The sequence below is a fragment of the Dothidotthia symphoricarpi genome (genome assembly GCF_010015815.1).
Source record: "Dothidotthia symphoricarpi CBS 119687 unplaced genomic scaffold P153scaffold_1, whole genome shotgun sequence".
Classification (NCBI taxonomy): Eukaryota; Fungi; Ascomycota; class Dothideomycetes; order Pleosporales; family Dothidotthiaceae; genus Dothidotthia; species Dothidotthia symphoricarpi.
Genome location: NW_022985008.1, coordinates 1456789 through 1473884, shown reverse-complemented (window position 1 = coordinate 1473884; position 17096 = coordinate 1456789). Strand labels below are relative to the sequence as shown.

General features: G+C 52.7%; 9 protein-coding genes across 9 annotated transcripts; 5 read left to right on the top strand and 4 right to left on the bottom strand.

Annotated features, from left to right (window-relative positions):
* Window positions 1-135: 135 nt before the first annotated feature.
* Window positions 136-3028, bottom strand: P153DRAFT_419472 (spindle assembly checkpoint component MAD1; the record flags this gene model as incomplete). Its single annotated transcript, XM_033672189.1, has 3 exons — window positions 2582-3028; window positions 817-2551; window positions 136-191 (listed from the first exon to the last, which is right to left on the bottom strand). The coding sequence occupies exons 1-3, from the start codon at window positions 2948-2950 to the stop codon at window positions 136-138; spliced, it is 2160 nt and encodes a 719-aa protein (XP_033529277.1). The 5' UTR covers window positions 2951-3028.
* A 195-nt stretch (window positions 3029-3223) lies between these two features.
* Window positions 3224-4484, bottom strand: P153DRAFT_362612 (leucine carboxyl methyltransferase). Its single transcript, XM_033667177.1, has 2 exons — window positions 4193-4484; window positions 3224-4140 (listed from the first exon to the last, which is right to left on the bottom strand). The coding sequence occupies exons 1-2, from the start codon at window positions 4458-4460 to the stop codon at window positions 3302-3304; spliced, it is 1107 nt and encodes a 368-aa protein (XP_033529276.1). The 5' UTR covers window positions 4461-4484; the 3' UTR covers window positions 3224-3301.
* A 169-nt stretch (window positions 4485-4653) lies between these two features.
* P153DRAFT_362611 (RPB5 subunit of DNA-directed RNA polymerase) lies at window positions 4654-5956 on the top strand. The gene is made up of 3 exons (XM_033667176.1): window positions 4654-4772; window positions 4829-4911; window positions 4983-5956. Exons 1-3 carry the CDS (start codon window positions 4686-4688, stop codon window positions 5521-5523), a joined length of 711 nt encoding a protein of 236 aa, XP_033529275.1. The 5' UTR covers window positions 4654-4685; the 3' UTR covers window positions 5524-5956.
* A 551-nt stretch (window positions 5957-6507) lies between these two features.
* Window positions 6508-7943, top strand: P153DRAFT_305762 (Diaminopimelate epimerase-like protein). Its single transcript, XM_033664612.1, has 2 exons — window positions 6508-7174; window positions 7234-7943. The coding sequence occupies exons 1-2, from the start codon at window positions 6750-6752 to the stop codon at window positions 7778-7780; spliced, it is 972 nt and encodes a 323-aa protein (XP_033529274.1). The 5' UTR covers window positions 6508-6749; the 3' UTR covers window positions 7781-7943.
* Window positions 7944-8545: 602 nt separating this feature from the next.
* P153DRAFT_392193 (uncharacterized protein) lies at window positions 8546-10513 on the top strand. Its single transcript, XM_033671129.1, has 3 exons — window positions 8546-9289; window positions 9339-9424; window positions 9474-10513. The coding sequence occupies exons 1-3, from the start codon at window positions 9006-9008 to the stop codon at window positions 10208-10210; spliced, it is 1107 nt and encodes a 368-aa protein (XP_033529273.1). The 5' UTR covers window positions 8546-9005; the 3' UTR covers window positions 10211-10513.
* Window positions 10514-11076: 563 nt separating this feature from the next.
* Window positions 11077-11721, bottom strand: P153DRAFT_380697 (uncharacterized protein; the record flags this gene model as incomplete). Its single annotated transcript, XM_033669952.1, has 1 exon — window positions 11077-11721. The coding sequence occupies one exon, from the start codon at window positions 11719-11721 to the stop codon at window positions 11077-11079; it is 645 nt and encodes a 214-aa protein (XP_033529272.1).
* Window positions 11722-12849: 1128 nt separating this feature from the next.
* Window positions 12850-13222, bottom strand: P153DRAFT_380696 (uncharacterized protein; the record flags this gene model as incomplete). The annotated part of the gene is made up of 3 exons (XM_033669951.1): window positions 12850-12939; window positions 12998-13078; window positions 13133-13222. The coding sequence occupies 3 exons, from the start codon at window positions 13220-13222 to the stop codon at window positions 12850-12852; spliced, it is 261 nt and encodes an 86-aa protein (XP_033529271.1).
* A 423-nt stretch (window positions 13223-13645) lies between these two features.
* Window positions 13646-16169, top strand: P153DRAFT_362606 (clathrin binding protein). Its single transcript, XM_033667175.1, has 6 exons — window positions 13646-13778; window positions 13831-14468; window positions 14517-15085; window positions 15143-15319; window positions 15367-15545; window positions 15596-16169. Exons 1-6 carry the CDS (start codon window positions 13672-13674, stop codon window positions 16035-16037), a joined length of 2112 nt encoding a protein of 703 aa, XP_033529270.1. The 5' UTR covers window positions 13646-13671; the 3' UTR covers window positions 16038-16169.
* Window positions 15975-16759, top strand: P153DRAFT_11802 (uncharacterized protein). Its single transcript, XM_033661956.1, has 2 exons — window positions 15975-16273; window positions 16333-16759. Exons 1-2 carry the CDS (start codon window positions 16141-16143, stop codon window positions 16569-16571), a joined length of 372 nt encoding a protein of 123 aa, XP_033529269.1. The 5' UTR covers window positions 15975-16140; the 3' UTR covers window positions 16572-16759.
* The last annotated feature ends 337 nt before the right edge of the window (window positions 16760-17096 follow it).

Genomic DNA, 17096 nt, shown 5'->3' with positions numbered 1-17096 from the left:
CTTTGCACCGATCCCAATGCCCATTCAAGTTACACATTAGCACGCATAACAGCAGGGAGGAAGGAAACGCAAAACCTCCCTCCTCATCCCACGACCCGCCTCACCTCCCAAACAAACCCATCTGCATAGTCCAGTTCAATCCACTCCACCCCCGCTCCCATCCCATCCCACACCGCCACCCCAGCACGGAGCTACGCGCACGACCATTTCCGCACTAACCGAATTAGGACAACGCTGACAAGTCCAACCTCCAATACGACGTTTCACACGTCCTCCCATGCAGTGTCGTCTCGTCTCGTCTCGTCTCGTCTTGCCCCGGGAGATCGGTCATCCGTATGCAATACTTTGCATTGAGCTGTTGAGTGGACGGGACGCAATGGGCTATTTGGCTAGTTATATGCGTGGATGGTGGTAGCGTTGCAGATCGCGTCTGATGCGGAAAACGCTGGTGTGCAGTGTTCGATGGATGGGAGGGAACTGCTGGAATGGGTAGGTTGGGGGTTGGGGCGCGTGGGTGGTGGGGTGGGTTGATTGGAGTTGATGTGGTGGATGGAGTGGATGGAGTGGATTATCGGTAGGATGGGAGGGCGTATGCGGGATGAGGGAGGTGGTTTGTGAGTTTGCTGGACTGGGGATGGAGATTGAAGACATGAAAGTGAGATGATATTGGTAGCAAGAACAACAAGAAAAAGACCGATTATGCAAAAACTCCCACAGCACACAGCCCTAGTTTTGGGAAAGAGGAGAAAATAAACACAGCCCAAACATCTCAGTATACAAGCCCACATATAGTGCATCAAGCCCTCAACGTCATACCACCCGGTCCCTTCTCCCAAAACTCCAGCGTAAGCGCAGCAAGAAAACAAGGAATCTCCTTCCGCCCCTCGACCCAATAAACAATCTGATCCCGAATCTCGCCAGCAAACACACTCTGCTCGCCGCCAGAGACCTTCATCGTGCCATTCTCGCCATCAAAAATGATGCTATTCTCGCCGCTATCATCCGCAGGTTTGAACATGGACGTAACCTTGACACGCCCATTGGGCATAAAGTCTAGTTTCCACCCCAGAATCGACGCAACAGCCTCGCGGAACTCAAGGCTCTTGGCGCTCCATATCTGCTTGAGGCGGGAGATCTTCTTCTCCGACGACGCCAGCGTGAAGCGCAGTTCCTCGAGCTCGTCGTGCGCGGCGGAGAGGGTGGCGAAGGGAACGGATTTCGGGGGGGAGGTGTTGTTTTCGAGCTGGGCGAGGAGGTGGGCGTTTGCCTCGCGGAGGGTGCGGACGGTGCTTAGTTTGAGGGCTTCGGCGTCGGCCGTGGGGTTGGATTTCAGCTCTAGGACGCGTGTGCGCGAGGATTCTTTGAGCTTTTTGAGCTGGGAGTGTTGGGCTTTGTATTCGGCTTCGATGAGCTTGATCTTCTTTTGTAGCGTGTCGAAGTCGTCTTGCAGCTGGCGGTTCTTGCGGCGCAGTTCGCCGACGCGTTCGTCGTTTTCGGCGGTGTCGAGGGGACGTTTCTGGCCTGTTGTGGCGGAGGTTGGTTTCTCTAGGCTGTTGAATTCTTTTTGTAGGGCGTCGATTTCTTTGCGGTATTGGTCGACGAGGTCTTCGAGTTCTGTTATCCGCTCCGACTTCGCGGCGTCGTAAGTGTCGGGCTGCATCTCGCGGTCTTCATCGTCGAATGCCTTAACTTGAGCGCGTAGGAAATCGACCTCTTTCGTCGCCAAAGCCTTCTGCCGTTCCAACCTTGCGCGAGCTTTCGCCTCGTTGGCGTTGGGTGCGCTGTTGTTGTTTGAGGTTTTCAGTTGCTGGATCTCAGCTTGTAGCTTGGCTTTCTCGTCTTCGAGGACCTGGATGTTGGCTTCTTTGACTGTGAGCTCCGGCTTGATCTCGCCCAGTCTGTTCAAGAGGTCGGTCTTCTCTAGACGCTCCTGAACAAAGGCGCGTGCAAGATCTTCTGGCGATTCGAACTGTGTTTCGCCATGTGTCTCGGTCGAGTTCTCAAGATACGACGTCCATGAATCCCTCTCCTCCTCCAGGATCTGTCGCCTCAGCTCAGACTCCCCTAGCTGCCTCTGCACATCATCCATCATTCGCAACTTTGTCTGAAGTGTCCTCTTCTCCTCCTCAACGACCTCAATAGCCTTGTGCTGCTTCCGGTACTGCTTGAGCTCCGTGTTCTGCTCTCTTGTCAGAATCTCTAGCTTCTTGATGTGCGCGACCTGGTCGGAGAGTTCTCGTTTGATGACTGCCAGGGTTTCTGCATCTCCGGTGATGGCCTTGAGTCGCAGCACCTCTGCCTCTAGCTGGCCAACCTCCTCTTCTTTCTGCCCCAGTTTCTTCTGCGCCGTCTGCAGTGCATTGACCTTTGCCGCCAGATCAGACTGCATGTCCTCGACACTGTCTTTCTGCGCCTTGTGCTCCGCCTGGAGGTTGTTGTATTTGTGCTCGCTCTGTCGCTGCGACGTCGCCAGGTCCTCCTTGACCTCGTCGTACTCTTCCTGCAGCGATTGCGCCTTCTCCTGGCTCTGCCTCAACCGCCTCTCCAGATCCTGCCTCTCGTTCGCAGCGCGCCTCTGCACCTCCGACATCTCCCTTGCCAGCGCCTCATGCTTCTTCGCCGTGAGATTGTTCGCCGTCTCCGCCTGTTGCGCTTTCCGAAAGTCGGTCTCTGCGCGGTTCTGTGTGTCTCGAATCTCCTGGGCATGCTCCAGCTTCATCATCTCCTTCTCCTGTTTCGCGGTATCGAGTTCATATCGCAGCGTGTTGAGCTGTGCGCGCAGCTCTTCGTTGGCGGGATCCGAGGACACGACCGTGTGCGGCGCATTCTGTGTGGTGCGCAAGGTCGTTCGAAATGTTTCGCGCAACGGTTCTCGAACTGAAGGCGCTGGAGGTTGAGCTTCGATTCCGGTGAAGAAGTCGAAGCTTGGCTCGAATGTTTTGCGCGCCATTGTGTTTGGTCGTGTCTGTTTGTTGTTGACTATGTGTTTAGGAGTAATATGGCGGGTCCAGGGCTCGACGTGTCAGAGGTGTCTACAGCATTTTCAAGGTTTTGCAGGATTTTTCGTATGGACGAGCAAGCTTGCAGAGGCGTGCGACGGCGTGGGCTTGTTGGTTGTTGCGAATGCGGAGTGCAATGCGGTGCCTGAACAAAGCGCCTAGGGCTTAGCGTGTCGCGAACGCACGTGTGTGCCATTCACTTTCTGGCCCTCGTGCATGTAGATGCAGATTGGTATACTTTGATTGTGTGATGGGAATAGAAGAAATATTATTAAGATGATACTTTTCTTGGACCAATACGATCACCCTCCACCTTGCTCTCCAACATCAGCCCAAGCCTTCGTAAACACGTCGCCGTCGCCGTCTCTCCAGCCCCAGGCGACACAGTAGTGCTTCAGCAGCATCTCGAGCTCCTCAAGCTCATCCAACATCTCCAGCCCCGCAACTCGCTCCTTCTCCTCCTCGCTGACCCATCTTCGCCATATAAAGTTCGTGTCTGCGGCCCTTGCGCCTGCCTTGAACCCGTAGCCTTGTAGCCGTGCACGTTGGTCGCCCAGTGTAGGATATGCGGTGAGAGTAGGGAGGTGGATGTTGCGCGTCTGCAGGTTGGATATCATGGTCCTGCCGAATGCGTCTTGGGGTAGGATGGGCTCGTAGAGGATCAGCGAGGCGGGAGTCGTGGGCTGCAAGTATTTGGTCAGGAGGGTCGATAATATGGACTGTACTGTGGAGGACTGGAGGTAGATCAGGCACATTTCTGAGAGGATCAGGGTGGGTGTGTTTGGGTCTAGATTTGGCAGCTGGGGCAGCGGCGTCTCTTGCGAGGAGTCTGCGAGAGAGCGCAGGTCGAGCGCATGGATGTTGTACGTCTCTGAGTGGTATGACGACGAGCTCGATGGCACGTGTGGCAGTTTTTGGTGCAGGAGCGGGTGCCTTTGTATGCTTGCAATCTTGGGGACTGTGTTTGAAGCAAAGTCGATCTCGTGATAGATTATTCGCGTGTCCGGGTAGGCATCGCGGAGGCGGAAGAAGCGCGTATCTGTACCAGCACCGAGCGATACGATCTGCTTCGAAGACGAGGGATGTGTGGTGAGGAACTTTGCGACCAGAAGGTCAATGGCAGAAGTACGGACATAGGACCCTGTGCAGGTCAGCAGCTACCCACTCGAAAGAGGACACTGCAAGATGCATACCTCTATTCAGCAGAGGCAGCCTCCTTGTCGCAGGCTGTGTCGCGAACAGCTTCGCATACGGATCGTGCAGGTAGCCAAGCTCGACGCAGCTCACCCTGCTCCCCGCAGCATCTTGGTCGGTTCCCTTGACGGCATTGTCTCTGATCTGCTCCTGTTCTTCGCGAGAGCTGCCCAGCCCACCTCGTCCGCGTCCTCGCCCACGTGATGGTCCTCCGCTCCGGGCTGTGAGGAGTGTCTTGAGGTTTGGTATTTCGCTGGAGGAGGCCATGGTCTGAATATCGGCGACCGAGTCGGCGGGGCAGTCTGAGCTCGAGCTCCGACTCGTGCTAGGCGAAAGCGGCAGTAGCGTAGGACGCAGCCAAGACCAGCCGCGAGCGAGGCTCTCGAACATTTTCTTTGACGCGACAAGGTGCCTTGCACTCGACGCCCGCCATTCCCACCAACCCGCATTCCTCTCCCAACCCCGACGCACCCCGACGCGCCACTACCCACCATGGCCGACGAACGAGCGCAGTATGGACCGAGCCTGATCCGCATGTGGAGGGTCTGGCGCACAGCAAAGGAGATGATGCACGACCGGGTTCGTTGGACATGCGCATCCAGCAGAGCCACGGCAGCGCGCTGACACTGTTCAAGGGCTATATGGTTGTCGACGATGACATGCAGATGTCGCTGGAGGAATTTGCGCGGAGATATGCGCGCGAAGACGGCGAGCCAGAGTACGCAGCTGCAGCCTTTCCTCTCCTTGCCATTGCCAGGCCTCCGAGACGCGTCACTAACCTCGTCGCAGCCGCTCGCGCCTCAACTTCTCCTGCCAGCCCAGCGAAGACATGCTCCGCCGATACACCGCCGTCCCTACCAAGAAAGAGTCCGACCCACAGCCCCAGATCGGCACTATGTGGGTCGAGTTCAACAGCGACGAGAACGTCGGCCTGAAACAGCTGCGCGACTACATGGGCCATCTGCTCAACGGCAACTTCTACTCGGGCATCATGGTCACCGTGAAGCCCATGACGGGCATGGCCATCCGACTTCTGCGCGGCTCTGGTAGCATGAGCGAGGGCCCACGGGGCGGTGTCGAGGTCTTTGTCGAGCAGGATCTGCTGGTCAACATCACCAAGCACGAGCTAGTACCCAAGCACGTGCTGCTGAGCGAGGAGGAAAAGGCCCAGCTACTCTCGCGCTACCGATTGAAGCAGACACAGCTGCCTCGAATCCAGTCCACGGACCCCGTTGCCAAGTACCTGGGCCTTAGGAGAGGCGCCGTGGTCAAGATCATCCGCAAGTCCGAGACAGCAGGACGATATGCGAGTTACCGATGGGTTATTTGAGAATTTTGGAAAACAATTGTTGGCCGTGTGCTGCAGCAAGAGGATGAGATGAGACAGGTCATGTGGGCGAGGAAACAGACGACGAGCACATCGCGACTACGAGGCCCGTTGCATGCGTCTCAACAGCGAGACTGAGAGAAACACGTCATTTGGCGAGGCGTTTGGCGAACAGGATGGCCCTTTTCCCCCGAAAAGCAATCGCCGTGTGCGGATTGGCATTTGCGAGAGCGAAAGCGAAAAGCAGTTTGGGAGGCTCACATTTTGCAGGGGCATGTATACCACTTTAAACTATGTTTCAAACCTCAACCTGTCTCTCCCCCAGTCTTGCATCGAAGTATGAGCTAACACAATTGAACTGTGCTTGGTTGGATATTGACTTCGTTGAATAGATGTCAGAACAAGACTTGGAAGTACAGTACAGCATTCATCCAACACTTTTGACTCTGTCTATCAAACTCTCACCAAATGTGTTCGTTTGTGGTGAGTCCTCTGCATAGGCAAGTAATTCAGCATTATTTCATCATCTTGAACCCTATATGAATCACCAAGTGCAAAATTGAAGCTTTTGAGGACTACACCAATTTGTTCAGACTGTCCTAGAATACCTGTTCAAAACATACGAGAACCTAGCATTTACGTGAAGAAGGCCTCGGACAAGATACTCCCCAAGCCATAACACCATCGTGAGCAAAAAAACATGGCAAAAACATACAACAGCGGGAATTCACTTCTGGTCACCCACGAAATTACTAATCCGCCGGTACACTGCTTGAGTACAGCTGAGCGAACGGGAAGCTCTATTTTCAGTGTCCTATGGTCGTATGTGAAGATACTGAGCGGAAGCAACGTTCATCTTCGCATAGAAAAATGATCAATATGAAAGGCGCGCTTGGCCGTACCAGACTCGGTGCTAAATTACGTCACCACGCCAAACCGCACGTCTCATTGCGTCGCAGGAGATATCAGTTTGCAGTCACTCGTAGACGAGTGAGAGGCCAAATTACCTCACGACATGAATAATGTGGCTCTCACAGTTCAAGTCTCGATTTGTCAGCCGCTGCAGCTATCTACCCGTATTCCAAGATGCATCTAGGTATGAGTCTTTGCAGACGACGGGCGGGGAAATGAGTCAACCCTACTCTACTTAAAAGGACATCTTGCAGTGCAGTGCAGTACAGTACAAGCATCTCAAAAACACAAACACCATCAAGTCATACCAGGCCGTCATGTCTTCACCCGTGCACCTCGACTTCACAACCGTCGACGTTTTCACTTCGACTCCCTATGCTGGGAACCCACTGGCTATCGTCCGCATCCCTCATGGCGTCCACGTGAGCCAGGAGCAAAAGCAGACCATCGCCCGGGAATTCAATCTCTCGGAGACGACGTTCCTGCACGAGAAGAGCGCGGATGCGAGCCAAGATGCGCAGGACGATGCGTGGACGGTGGACATCTTCATGACGACGAGGGAGTTGCCGTTCGCGGGCCATCCGACGGTAGGCACGGCGTGTTATATCCTGGGGCGCGTGGCGCGGGAACGCGGTGTGAAGGATGGGGTGGTGGAGGGCAAGTTCGCGCTCAAGGCTGGGAGTGTGGGGTTGGTGTATGATGTTGGGAAGGGGATGGCCAGGGCGGGTATTCCTCATAATGTGTGCGTTTTCGCCTTGAATTTGCTGGGTATTGGATTGAAACTGACGATCCCTTCTACAGTCATATTCACAAGAGAAAATTGACTCGCGATGAGCTGTTCCACGTCCAGCCCAAGCTCGCGGAAGCTCAGCAGCAGAGTAAGATCCAGACCAAGGACGACTATCCCATAGTCTCCATAGTCAAGGGTATGACATTTGCCCTTGTTGAACTCGAGAGCGAGGAGGCACTCGGTGCAGCAGCGTTGTCTGGTCGGAATGTTACAAACGACAGGTTAGATGCGGGATGGACCGAGACGCTCGTTGGTATGTACTTCTACGTCAAGACAGGCAAGAGTGAAGATGGTGTGACGAGGCTGCGAACCAGGATGATTATTGGTCAGCTGGAAGATCCAGCAACGGGTAGTGCGGCCAGCGATCTGGCTGCATACTTGGCTTTGACGGAGGGTGGGCCGAACAAGACGCTCAGGTACGAGATGGTGCAGGGTGTTGAGATGGGCAGGCGGAGTGAGATATCCATCGACGTTGTGACTAAGGAGGATGGTTCTGTTTCGGAGCTGTATCTCGAGGGCGGCGCAGTGCAGGTCATGGAGGGACGGTTGACGGTATGAAAGGGGCGTCACATTGTCGAACAGCGGCACATGTAGTGAACCCTTGTTACACAATTGACAATCTATCAGATGTCAGGTCTTTCTGGGGTAAAACTTACATCGTCTCTGGATCCTTGTATAATGCATTCTCTTCATTGTGTGCAGATTGTAGGGATAGACCGACTTGTCAAGATCTCCCCGTGAGATCTGTTCACCGGTGAAAGATATTCAGCCAGTTTGTCGGTCAATGCTAATTCTATGAGGCGAAAAACTCAGCTCATACTCTACAGTATCGTCGATGAGGCTATATTGACTGCGATCGTATCTGTATCTCTCTGAGACGGAAGAAGTACGTCTGTCCATGATGCACAGTGTCTGTTTGCTGCTTCAGAATACTCCGTCATGTCATCTGTCACAATCTTTGTAGGTACTGATGACATATTCATTTTCAAGGGGTGTATGAGTAGGCGCAAGAAATTCTCTTCTGTCTGCCCAATCGTTGTCAAGATGGTCGTGACCCGGGGCCGTAGCAGAGAGCAAGTGTGTGAAGCATCGTCCCGACTGTCAACGAAGCCACTAACAGCGGGTAACAACGTCGATCAGACGCATTTCAAGCGTTCGGTTGGCGCCGACCACATGGCCAGGCATCATAAAGGTTTGAGTGTGCTTGTCGAAAGATGAAGTTGTGGTCCGGGAAAGGGCAAGCGCTTCCCTAATATGGCTAGCCCATCACGCCCGCGACAATGCATGCTTCCAAATGTGATCTTCGTCAGACCTCACACACCACCAGTTTCCAGCGACTTTTTCTCAATGCCTTGTAGACCCTCACTCCACAAGGCTGCCGTTACGGCCTCAGTCAAGATTATGGCGCCTGTTGGCTCCCGCACCCTGTGGGGTTCTTCTAAACGGGCTTGCATGGCAGGTCGTGAGACGTATCGCGCTTCCTTGACAGGTTTCAGGCCCAAGGAACCACCTGCCGCCTTACCGAGTTTTCCTTGCTTGTGAATGCCGCCAAGGGACTTATAGATGATGCCGTATTCGCTGATGTTGTTCGAATGCCCACTACTTTCAGCTGCGAGTTCATCTGTACTTGAGAACTGTCGATCGAGGGTTACGCTCCTTTGTTTGCTTCCTCTAATTCTTTTCCTCAGATCACGTTGAACGTATCTGTTTTCTTTTCAAGTACACCGCGAGTCGGATTCTTTCCATCTTAACTTTTATTTAGTCCGCATTCTGCACCACCATCATGCGGTTCTCTACCACGATATCTTTACTGCTCGTCGCCGGTGTAGCTCAAGCTCAGTTCGGAGGGTTTCCAGGTCAGGGAACTCAGTTCGGAGGGGGAGGTGCCGGAGCAGCAGGTGCCGGAGCAGGAAGTGCCAAACAGTCTGGTCAAACAGGGAAGCAGGACGCCGCCACAGGCACCCAAAAGGGCCAGGGGTTGACACTCGATCCAAAAAACGTGCAGACTGGTAGTCAGTCTAGTGGTCTAGACAAAGATGCTGAGGCTGGTCAAGCCGCCTCCGATACGTAAGCGTACACACATACGGTTCGAAGTACAGAGTACTAATCTCTCCAGTGACAATGCCAACTTCATAAACTTTTGTACCGGCAAGACCATCACAAATGGCCTCCAGGTTCGTGCAGGGTCTTGTAACGGCATTCGTAAGTCCGCCCCTTCACGTACATGAAATAGCTGCTAATTATGCTATAGCCATGGGAGACATACCATCCGCAACTCAGATGGTGTCTGCCGTCTTCACCAACCCACAAAACAACCAGGTTATCGCGCCCAACACCGCAATCAAGTTTTCCGTCCAAATCGCCAATCTGCAAGCCGGAACATTTACAAACCCGGACAACACATACTACTCCGCTCCCCAGGCCCTCACGGGGGGCAAAGTGGTCGGTCACACCCACATCACAGTCCAGGATCTCGGCGGAAGTGCCAACCCTACGAAACCATTGGATGCTCAGACCTTCGCCTTCTTCAAGGGCATCAACGATGCTGGTAATGGCAACGGTCTCCTCAGCGCCGATCTCGCCGACGGTCTTCCAGAGGGCTTCTATCGCGTCTGCTCCATGACTTCTTCAAGCAACCACCAGCCTGTACTCATGCCTGTAGCTCAACGTGGAGCTCAAGATGACTGCGTTAGGTTCCAGGTTACGGCTGGTGGGGGTAATAACAACAAGGGAGGCAAGGGGGGTCAAGCTGCTGCAAATGGTCAAAATCAACAGGCAGCGCAGGGACAGGCCGCTCAAGGCAACACTGGTCAGCAGCAAGCACAACAAGCTCAACAAGCTCAGCAGGCACAGCAGGCACAACAGGCGCAACAAGCACAGCAGGGAGGCGGCAGGGGCGGAGGCGGAGGTGGTGGACGTGGAGCTGGACGTGGAAGGAGCGTATTTCAAAGACGTCGCAGCTTCGCCGAGCGCACTATCAACCACTAGAGCATGGACACACAGGTAATATTGGCTGGTTCAAACAAACTTCCTGACATGTGCCTATAACTTTCAGGTATCGCGCTTCTCTAAGACAGAACAAGAGATCTGGTTATGAAGAGCAGTGCTCTTCACGCTGGCCAGAGTTGCAAAGGTCACTCTATGGAGAATGGGTGAAGCGCTTCATTGGGCTAGTATTATGAACTTATATCTTCTTCATTTTCCTTAGGTATTTCACTGCGCTTTCAACGTATAAACTCTTTGCTAAATGTATCAAATTCCACTTTCTCGCACTGTGAGTCTTCTCGATCGACTAGGAAACCTGCAACGCCAGAGTTCCAGCGTATCCCAAGTTTTTGTGCCAACACACCGCTTCTCTTACTGTCCAAGCGAGGCTAATAGGTGTAGATGCTCTATCTTTTTTTATCACTGCGCTATTCTCCACAGGTCTGGGCTGTAATGTAGTGCTAGTGCTGTGATATACGGACAGCATACTGCCAGCTTTCCCAGTCAACGAAAGGCGAGTTTCAGATGTGCCTCATGCGTTTTTATGTCGCCTGCACTGTGATGCCCCCGCAGGTGTAGAAGTCATTCGCCATTTTGTCTATGAGTGGGGTGTCGTAGTGTGGAGATGTGGAGCATGGCTTATACACCTGTGGGGCACCACAGTATCAAGTATGCCTCAGGCTCTGTTCACGGTCTTAGTCTGCCACAGACATACATGCCTCGAAGCGCCGAAGCATGCCAAGTCGTCTCGGCTGCCGACCAGACAATACAGCCCACCACCACCACCACCACCACCGCGTCATTGTCTAGCTAGACTGCAAAAGTAAACAAACACCCAAATCTCCCAGTCGAATCATCGGTTTGCCGAGTTACCTGCGTCCATGCCGGGGAGTATGGTTTGCTCGCGAATTCTTTTGTGCGTCGCTGAGTCTCTTTTTGTTTTTCTTCTCGTAGAACCTCGTGACGAATGTTCTCCACTCGACTTGCCAGACCCAGATCTTCTGCACCTCGTCCCATTCAATGCACATTGGTAGGCGCATTGATAGTCCTGCTAGTGAGTTCTTGTTCATGCTGACCCAAGCCGGCGCCGCTTCGAGTCGCTCCTTGGATAGTGCGGACGTGTTTTTCAATTCCTCCACACTTTTGATGTTTGCGCCATCCGTAAGTATCACTGGGGATACGAGGACGACGTGCCGTCGGTCCGCACTGAGGCGATTAAACGCCATGGTGATCTGGGCTTTCGGGATGGGCACGCCGGGCCAGCGTAGAGCTCCGGTTGTTGGATCGCGCCGTGGAAGCGACAAGGAGATGGAGAGAACGGGGAGGTAGGTTGATGTGAAAATCCGCTCAATCATGGCTTTGTGTTGTAGGGATACATGGCGCACCGTAGTCCAGAGATATTCAGGATCGCGTACATTTTCGAGAACTTGCAGCCATAGTTCGGTGGGCAAGGCCCGCGGGATGGATTGCATAGCACCGAGGTTTGAGGTGTCAATAGATCCGCTGACGGTCATGTCGGTGAAAGAAAGAAAAACAAACGTATGAGATGTGGGTGGTGCGTATGTTTTGTGTTGCGGCAATCGATCGAGTCATCGTGGCTGGGTGCCTGAATGACTCTCACCAGCCACCTGCGAGGTGTGGCGCAGACGTGAGATTGAACGCGAAAGTATGGCGAATCAGTTGGAATCTTAATACCCCCTATACAAATCAGATGAGATGCCGACTGAAAACCATCACGATGCGCTACAAGCGGTTACCGTAGATAGCCTATGTGTAGAGACGTGGAACTAGAGCGAGCGTCTGGTGGGTTGAACATCAACCAGTCTACCGTCTCCTGCACACGACCATGTGATTACATTTTGTATCCACTTCGTTCTGTGAAGCGTCCGGCGTGAGATCCTCGCATTCGCCTTCGCCTTCAGTCACGTCACACGATGGTGTTGCCACAGCCAAGGGGTTTACGTTAGGAGGCTCTTTTTCGTCTCGAGGATAGTAGCCAAGAGCAATATGGTAGCGCTCAAAAGTAAGGTATTGGGCACTGCCACCCAAAGCCACCGATGTTCGATAGCGTTTCCCGTACTTGGCGTTTTTTAGGGTACCTTTCATTCCATTTTCTGTTGAAGAGTGGTTGGTCGTTGTCATCGTCTCTACTACAGGGTTACGATCGTATTGGCGTCGCAGAGGAAGTTTGTACGAAACTCTACCTTCCATCATATCGTCCCTTGTTGTCCGTGTCTTGTTGTCCGATTCTGGCCCCTCTTGGAAATAGCGATAGGTTAACCAGAAATGGATTGTCTAGGCCTCGTGAGAGATTCGCTTCAACACTGGATGTCCTTCCTTCCACCGTCATAACAAAAAGGTCGACATAAGAATATTCAACACTAGCGGGCGGTGAGATTGTGTGTTGTGAAGGGTAGGTTGGTCTGACTGATCATGGAGAAATCCATCTTGATGCATTCCGAAAAGCTGTAAAATTGAAAAACTGTGACTCAATAGTCCTGGTTGGTACCCTCTTTCCAACTAAAGTCAATGACATGCATCGCCGTCGTACAGTTGGAAGAGTTTGCAGCGGATGTGACGAGTTGCCTTTTAAACATCCTCTGAACGGTTCAAATGATGAAAATGATTGCTTCTCGACGCTCTTAAGAACCAACCACTTTCCTAAAGGTCATGCGTTGGGCTACTAGGCTGAAGACTGCTATAGAAGACATAAAGAGAGCAAGATTGTAGAACTGTTGTCGTGTGTATTAGTAGACATTTAATATGGTGGGCAGGGTTCCAGAGGCATACAGCTTTCCTCGAGTATGCGCTCTCCTCCGCATCAGTGCGACCCTCGACGAAAAGACGCCGCAGATTGGGCAAGTTCGAGGCCTAAGAGATTCAATCAGATGTGACGTCGGAGATGCAAATACATAATCCACTCACCATTTCGATGCCTTGCAATGTCGTGACGATGCCAGGGCGGAGAGCAGAAGCTCCAGACGGCGGTGGCGCACGGGCCCACTCATCATCCATGTGGCAGGCACCATGCAGCGAATCCCAGGCTCCACGAACAACGACTTTGATAGTGTTGAAGTCGACGTTCACCCTGGCCTGACTGAATTAAAGGCCTGAGACATCGGAGAAACCTGAAAGCCCACCGCGCCACAGACGAGTCGAACCCTCACGAATCGACGTTGCTGGTGCAAGAGGGGTTTGGCTGAGGTGTTGGTCTCTACCTTTGCAGCGCAAGGATGGCGGTCAACAGGATAAGAGGTGCTTTTGCGGCGCCCAGGAAGGGAGAGACATTTGAGCTGAGGGCAGGTCTGGTGTACGAGCTACCCCAGCATTAGACATGGCTGTTCACAACTGACCACGCTTCCAGCTCTCAATATGCCTACGAACGGTGAGCGCTTGCGCCAAAGCGACTGGCATCACGACATTACTGAGACTGTGCCAGGAAAGAAGCGATCCAAAAGACCATCATGTCCATGACCCTGGGCAAGGATGTGTCTGCGCTGTTCCCCGACGTACTGAAGAACATCGCAACGGCAGACCTGGACCAGAAGAAGCTGGTGTACCTGTATCTTATGTGAGAATCGCTGGAGACGACAGCGAGCGTGAGAAGCTAATGAGCTCTTTAGGAATTACGCGAAATCACACCCCGACCTCTGCATCCTCGCCGTCAATACATTCGTACAAGATTCGGAAGACCCAAATCCTCTGGTTCGAGCGCTGGCGATACGGACCATGGGCTGCATTCGCGTCGACAAGATGACGGACTACATGGAGGAACCATTGCGGAAAACGCTGAGGGATGAGTCTCCATACGTGCGAAAAACAGCAGCTCTGTGTGTGGCTAAGCTGTTCGACCTCTCTCCCGCCCTATGCTTGGAGAACGGCTTCTTAGAGCAATTACAGGAGTTGGTAGGCGACCCCAACCCCATGGTCGTTGCAAACTCGGTCACCGCCTTGGTAGAGATTCAGGAGGCAGCACCAGAAACAAAGGCCCTTACCATTACTGCCGCGACACTCAAGAAGATGCTTCTGGCGCTCAACGAATGTACCGAATGGGGCAGAGTCACCATCCTCACAACTTTGGCGGATTACAAGGCTGCGGATGTCAAGGAGGCGGAACATATCTGCGAACGGGTTGTTCCCCAGTTCCAGCACGTCAATCCGAGTGTCGTGCTGGCCGCTGTCAAGGTCGTCTTCCTGCACATGCGGTTCATTCCTCCTGAGTTGACCAAGTCGTATGCCAAAAAGATGGCACCGCCATTGGGTACGTCTGAATCTTTGTGGCAATTGAACCTTTACTGATACGCTGTAGTCACGCTCGTGTCCTCTGCGCCGGAAGTCCAGTACGTTGCCCTCCGAAATATCGACCTCCTCCTCCAGAAGCAATCGGACATTCTTAGTAAAGAGATGCGAGTATTTTTCTGCAAATACAATGACCCTCCCTACCTGAAGATGACGAAGCTTGAGATAATGGTACGGATAGCGAACGACAAAAATGTCGATCAATTGCTTGCGGAATTGAAAGAATATGCCATGGAAGTGGATATGGATTTCGTCCGACGAGCCGTCAAGGCTATCGGGCAGGTCGCAATCAAGATCGAGAGCGCTAGCGAGAAGTGCGTCAACACGCTGCTTGATCTGATCAATACCAAAGTCAACTACGTCGTCCAAGAAGCGGTAGTGGTGATCAAGGATATCTTCCGAAAGTACCCTGGGTACGAGGGGATAATACCGACGCTCTGCCAATGCATCGATGAACTTGACGAGCCCAATGCCAGAGCCTCTCTGATCTGGATTGTGGGAGAATACGCCGAGAAGATTGACAATGCTGGAGAAATACTGTCCAATTTTGTAGACACTTTTGCGGAGGAGTTTACACAGGTAAGTTTGGCTGCTTCGTATGAGGAAGACAAAAGAACGATGGCTGATTGTCTTCAGACTCAACTCCAGATCCTCACGGCTGTGGTCAAACTATTCCTGAAGAAACCAGATCAAGCACAAGGCCTGGTGACGAAGGTTTTGCAAGCAGCGACTGCAGAGAATGATAACCCTGACATCCGAGACCGAGCTTATGTCTATTGGCGACTACTCTCTAGTGACCCTCAAATAGCCAAGGTGAGTATTTTGAAGACTAATATGAAGTCTATAACTAATGCATGCAGGATATCGTACTCTCTGATAAACCTCCCATCACATCTACCATCAAATCCCATCCTCCTCAGCTTCTAGACAGTCTTCTGGCTGAACTCTCCACCCTGGCGTCTGTATACCACAAGCCGCCGGAAGCATTCCTCGGGCAAGGCCGATTTGGCGCCGAGGCTATGCAGCGCGCCGCGATCGAGTATGTTCTACTCTGCCTAGCAAACGTGACATGTACTGATCGCAACTTAGGGAGCAACAAGAAGAAGCAAGAGAAAACCCGATCGCTGCCGCAGCAGCGGCTGCGGCAGTGGCTGGAAAGGCACCGCCTTCCACAAATATGGAGAATCTATTGGATATCGATTTCGATGGCTCTGCACCAGCTTCGTTGCAAAAGCAACCTGTCCTAGGGCAATCGGGTCTAGAGGGCTTGGCAGGCACACCACAACGCGTCGCGTCTCCATCGACCAATACTACAGTTCAACCTCCATCAACTATGGATGACCTACTTGGTTTGTTCGGAGATGGTGGTGGTGCAGCAGCGGGTGCTCCTAACGCATCAATGAGCAACGATGACATAATGAACGGATTTGCAGACATGAGTTTACAGGCAAACCAGCCTCCACCGGCAACACAGCAGTTGGGTGGTGAGCCAAGCAAGAAGAGCAACCAAGACCTATTAGACTTGTTCTAGAAAGTCTCAGTGCAGGAAAATTGGTTTGTGTTAGCGAAGACCATCCTATGAGCATTTGGTGGTGCATATGGCGTGTCTGTAAGAAGCCAAGTCACAGTACATAATGCAAACCACATTTTCAAGCATAACGTCAGTCTCATCATCCTCTTCCAAGTGCTATCATCTACATAGTGTAGCCATCCATGGCGAACAAGTTTGCAACGGTGACATCAAGACATTACATCACTCTACTCACTGTATGACTACGTATTCGCGGCGAGCACGACGCTCAGCGTTCTTCGCTTACGTGCGACAGATACCCACGACTCTGTGGCTGCGCCTCCTCTTTTCCAGAGTGCATGTCCTTGCACAGCAGCATCCATCAACCCTGCTCTTATACCAAGTCTTGCGCAACATCTTGCGTCGCCGTGTCCCCCCATCCAATGGGCAACAGCCGTTACATTATTTGGACGTCGCTTGATCGGGCCGGCAGACGATTGGCTGGGCGTCGCAGTCCGCGTTCCTGGTGGTTCTGGTCTTTGGTGGGAGACATGATGCATGTCCAGGTACCTGGTCTCTACCGTTGAAGATCGGGTCGGAGATTAAGTGTATTACGGCGCCGTTCGATGAGATTGTTGATGTTGGATGTATGTTTGGTGACGATTGAGTGAGTGAATGACTAAGTGAGTAAGAGGATTCAACATGGATGGTGCTGTTCTTTGGCGAAGCGACGTGTGCTGCGATGCCAGATCAGAGCGGTGGCTTGCGCACCAAAGTTACACACAGCTCGGTACCTGCATGATACCTAGCGAGGGTGTTTGGTCTAGATACGCAGAGCAAGATGACTACCTGGTGTTGAGAGGCACGGGGTTCTCGTTGCGGACAACTACAGCCTCATCCAGACGTTGAGATTTTGCTTATTGGAAAAATTATGGACCTGGATTGTGGGGAGGGCGTAATAACCCTTGCTGTATCCATCGGTTACGATGCGAGCAACGTTGTCTCAATTTATCCCGTGATACCTATCATCTTTACGATAAGACGCTCGCTCGCTCCCGCTGGCCACGATGAGGATTCCCG